This window comes from Octopus bimaculoides, chromosome 14 (assembly GCF_001194135.2).
Source record: "Octopus bimaculoides isolate UCB-OBI-ISO-001 chromosome 14, ASM119413v2, whole genome shotgun sequence".
Taxonomy (NCBI): Eukaryota; Metazoa; Mollusca; class Cephalopoda; order Octopoda; family Octopodidae; genus Octopus; species Octopus bimaculoides.
In genome coordinates, this window is record NC_068994.1 from 14653876 (window position 1) to 14658641 (window position 4766).

The following is a 4766-nucleotide window of genomic DNA, read 5'->3' on the forward strand; positions in this document are numbered from 1 at the left end:
AAACTTTGCTATAGCTGAATGTAAAGAAGAAAAAAATATTACTATTCTAGGATTGTCTTTGTTTTAATAACACTTCTACAATTCTAAAAAAATGTTTTTCTCCTTTGCTTAGACCCTAAAATTGATTGGATCTGTCTTTTTCTCAAAGTATTATTTTATAACTGCACACCCTTTCTATATAGTTTAACTGATGGGAAAAGTTTCATTAACTCATGCCAAAAAAAGTTAACCCTTGAATGAGCTATGCCCACACACTACTTCTTACATTTAAGTATGAGATGGTATCAAAAGGTTCCTTGACTAATTATGTTTAATAAAAAAAAACTTATTTACTCTTTTACTGGTTTCAGTTATTTGACTGTGGCCATGCTGGAGTACCGCACCGCCCTTTTAGTCGAGCAAATCTACCCCAGGACTTATTCTTTGTAAGCCTAGTACTTATTCTATTGGTCTCTTTTGCCAAACCGCTAGGTTACGGGGACGTAAACACACCAGCATTGGTTGTCAAGTGATGCTGGGGGGGACAAATACCGACACACAAACATAAACACACACATACATATATATACATATATACGACGGGCTTCTTTCAGTTTCCGTCTACCAAATCCACTCACAAGGCTTTGGTCGGCCCGAGGCTATAGTAAAAGACACTTGCCCAAGGTGCCATGCAGTGGGACTGAACCCGGAACCATGTGGTTGGTAAGCAATCTACTTACCACACAGCCACTCCTGCGCCTATTTACCTAAGTTTTAACATCATCTCCTTTGAAATAGTCACCTTGCACCACAATACACCAGACCCGGCATTCCTGCTATTCTTGGAATCCAGCCTGGAAGTTGTTTTCCATAAGTAAGGCGAGGACCTTCTGTGATTTGCTGTGGATCTTGACAACAGTGTTAAAACGGTAACCTTTGAGCTGCATTTTCATCCTGGAGAAGAGATAGAAGTCTGCCAATGCATGCTCAATGTCTTTGTAGCAGACTTCCCAAGTTTAACACCAAATTTCTTGTTGGCTCTTTCTTCCTGTCCATGACAAAAATCGCAGGCCACAGCATACATGTAATCACAAAAACACAAATTCCACAACTTGCAAAGTAAACACAGTGATGTCACTCAGCACACTGCATCATGAAGATCAATGCCAGCTCTCACTGCACATGTAACTGTGTGCCGCCTTCTGTCGGTGCACTACAAAACTAGTCCAGGAACTTTATGATACCACCTCGCATGTTTCTCTGTTGTTGTTACTAATTGTATATTACTCCCTCCTCCTACCATTTATTCTTAATGTCCTCTTGCCAACAAGATCTCGTATTAAATTTTCTTTTCAATTAATACTTAGCAAATCCCTCCCCTTCAGAACTAACTCTAACTCTGTGATCTTGAAGACCAATTGGAAATGATCATTAACTGTACTATCACTCATCCCCCCCCACACACACCTTTTGGTTAGCTCCCTTAACCCTTTTGTTACCGTATTTATTTTGAGATGCTCTGTGTTTCTTTCAATTAATTTTAAATATAACAAAGAATTTAGTAAAATAACTTAGTTATCATTCAGCTAGTGTTAGGAACATAAATTGTGACTAAGGTTCGGTGGAAGATTTTAATTCAAAACTTATGAAAACAAGACATTTGTACTCAGAACCAGAGCTGGTTTCAGCCAGGTTGGTATCAAAAGGGTTAATCGTAGATTTTATCTGCCAAGTCGACCTGGCTGAACTCATCACACCTCTCTCCAGACTACATAATATAGCTAGAAATCACAGTATATGAAGTAAATGAAGTGATGTGGTTCAACCGAGAACAAATATGCATTGCAGTCTCAGCTTTTTGGAAGCTTTATCACAGCTCCAGTATTCATAAAGTCTCAAACCACTGTACAAAACCTTGGCACAAACCCTCAGATCAACCTAAAACCTTGTGAGGAAAACTGGACAGTACCTATTCTTGTGTGGTAATTTCAATCTGCTGCCTGATTTAGTACCAGTAATTATCCCTCAGGTGCCTTTAGCAGAGTTCACTTAATTGCAAGTATTCAGACTGTCTTTGGCCTAATGCTTGTAAGTATGGTCTGCGGATGATCCATGTGGCATTATTTTCCCTTCTCTTTCCCCCACTAGAATCAAAGGCCATTCAAAAAGTCATGGGTGCTACCCTTCCTTTTCTAACTGAAACATAAAAAAAAATCCTTGCCATGATAGAAGCAACCAGACTAATGTGTCTTTACCTCTATAACAAAATATAATGGTTCAGTGTCACAGTTACTTAATTATTCTGTATAACATTTTGTAACAAAATTACTGCAGTTATGGATAAGGTTGTGAACTGGCAGAATTGTTAGCACACCAGGCATAATGCTTAGCAGCATTTCAGCCATCTTTACATTCTGAGTTCAAATTCCACTGAGGTTGATTTTGCCTTTCATCTTTCCAAGGTCGATAAAATAAGTACCACTTGATCATTGGGGATGATGTAATTGACTTAGCCCTTTCCCTGAAATTACTGGCCTTGTGTAAAAATTTGATACTAATATTACTGCAGTTGTGTTGTTTGAAATGGTGGGGCTGGACGAAATATCTCTGTATTTTTTTCTGTTTTTATCTCACGATGATATACTACTGTTACTTCAACTTCTTTATAACTTTCACTGTAAATTTAGAAATAATACATTTCTAAATCTCTCAGAGAGATTTATGCAGTAGTGATACGATGAAGTAGTTGTATACTGTCAACTTAATGTGACAGTCCCCTGAAGGGAATAATACTACTGTTGGTTAGACCAAGGAAGCTGCACCACTTCCTGTCGGCCTTGACACATTTCCTGTATCCTTATGTTTACAAACATAAGGACACAGGAAATGTGTCAAAGCCAACAGGAAGCAGTGCAGCTTCTGAGGTCTAACCAACAGTAGTATTATTCCCTTCAGGGGACTGTCACATTAAGATGACAGCATATAACTATTTCACTGTAAAATTTCACCTTATGCCTCATTGAAAGAATATAATTATATTGTTGCTAAGAAAAACCCATTTAAAATAAAGGCATACTCAAATACTTGATAATGAATCAAACTCACTATTTTTTCTCTTTTTCTCTTTATACAACCAGATATTACACTAAAGCTGAGAAAGTACTTATCCAATACAATCATATGCCAAGCTTTAAACGAATTCATGAGGACTGCCTTGTAATTGTAGATGAACTTTGCCAAAAGCTGAAGGAGAAATTTCAGGAGAAAGATGTAAATACATTTTGTCATAACAGCTAAAACCAGTTTACATCATAAGATTGTTTTTAATATAGGAGTGATCTTACACTTAACAAGACTTAATGTTTGGGTTTTTATGCATATGTGTGCATTATTATTATTGTTATTTGGGGAGTAGATGTCAGAATTGCCAGAATGCTGGACAAAAATGCTTAATTTTGTAGTTGTGTCCTTTTATGGTCAGAGTTCAGATCCTGTTAGATTATTTTGACTTGATCTTTCCATTGTTGATAAAATAAATCACCAGTCAAGTTTTGGGATTGATTTGATTAAGCCCTTTCCCCAGAATTTCTGTCCCTCTGTCTATGTTGGATATTAAAGTGGTGGATTGGCAGAATTGTTTGAACACAAGACAAAATGTCAAGTATTTAGCTGTGGTGCTTTATGTTCTGAGTTCAAATCCTGCTACGGTCAACTTCACCTTTTATTCTTTCTTCCTTACTTAAGCCCTTTTCTCCTTATATAGTATAGGCCATCGATGATTTTTCTCCACTCTCCTTGGCTCTGGGCCATCTTCAGAGCCACTCTCTTAGTGTGGGGGCACTACCTGAGAAGGTCTTCGTCTCCCAGGTCTTGTTGGTTTTGAATTGTCATCAACGGTTCTATAACTTTGCTTTTTTCTAGATTGGGATGTTGACCTTATGCAAATCCACTTTTACCTTTGGAAAGAGGTGGTCCATATTAATCTGGCCTCTGTCCTTTGACCTGTCTAGCATGTCAGGCCCTCCCAGGAGCTTGCGTTCCATTGGCATAGTGCTGTGTGTCATTGAAGCACATAAGCCATCACACCACAACAAGGACTGGATCTTTCTTTGGAGGGGATGGGCTTGGTAAAACAGGACACCAGTCCAGAGAAATAGTGCTGTCAGAATTGTTAGAGTATCAGACAGGAGGCCTCGTGGTGTCTATTCCACCTCTGTATGTCCTGAGTTCAAATCCCATCAAAAACTAGTGACACTTCTGTCAAAGATTACTATTAACGGAGAGTATCAGTGGTTTGAATAATTAATAGAAACACTGTTTTCTTGATTTGATCAGAAGATCAATTGCCAGCATCTTCACCACAATTAGCCAGCAGTCAGTTAAACCTACTAAACTCTTCTTGCAAATCGATTTAGAAATCAGCCTCGTCTCCCTTTCTCCTGGGAAATTACAATAAAACAAAAATAGAAAAAAAATGCCTAGGGTTGTGGTATAGCAGAAATGGTAATGGCAGATGGTATAAAGTATCGACCATTTACTTTAAGTTCATCTTTGCTCTTCACATTTTTGGATTCAGTAAAATATATACAGTATAGGTGCAGTGTGGCTGTGTGGTAAGAAACTTGCTTCCCAACCACATAGTTCCAGGTTCAGTTCTACTGCGTGGCACCTTGGACAAGTGTCTTCTACTATAGTCACAGGCTGATCAAAGCCTTGTGAGTGGATTTTGTAGGTGGAAACTGAAAGAAGCCCATCGTATGTATATATATATATATATATATATATAT

The 4766-nt window shown here is 38.1% G+C and overlaps 1 protein-coding gene across 1 annotated transcript in view; it reads left to right on the forward strand.

Annotated features, from left to right (window-relative positions):
* LOC106875028 (vacuolar protein sorting-associated protein 51 homolog) overlaps positions 1-4766 on the forward strand; it is a 41095-nt gene that overhangs the window by 7948 nt on the left and 28381 nt on the right. Inside the window, exons 4-5 of the mRNA XM_052973025.1 lie at positions 2549-2588; positions 3117-3262. Coding sequence (XP_052828985.1) covers positions 2549-2588; positions 3117-3262 — 186 coding nt within the window. The remainder of the gene's footprint in view (positions 1-2548; positions 2589-3116; positions 3263-4766) is intronic.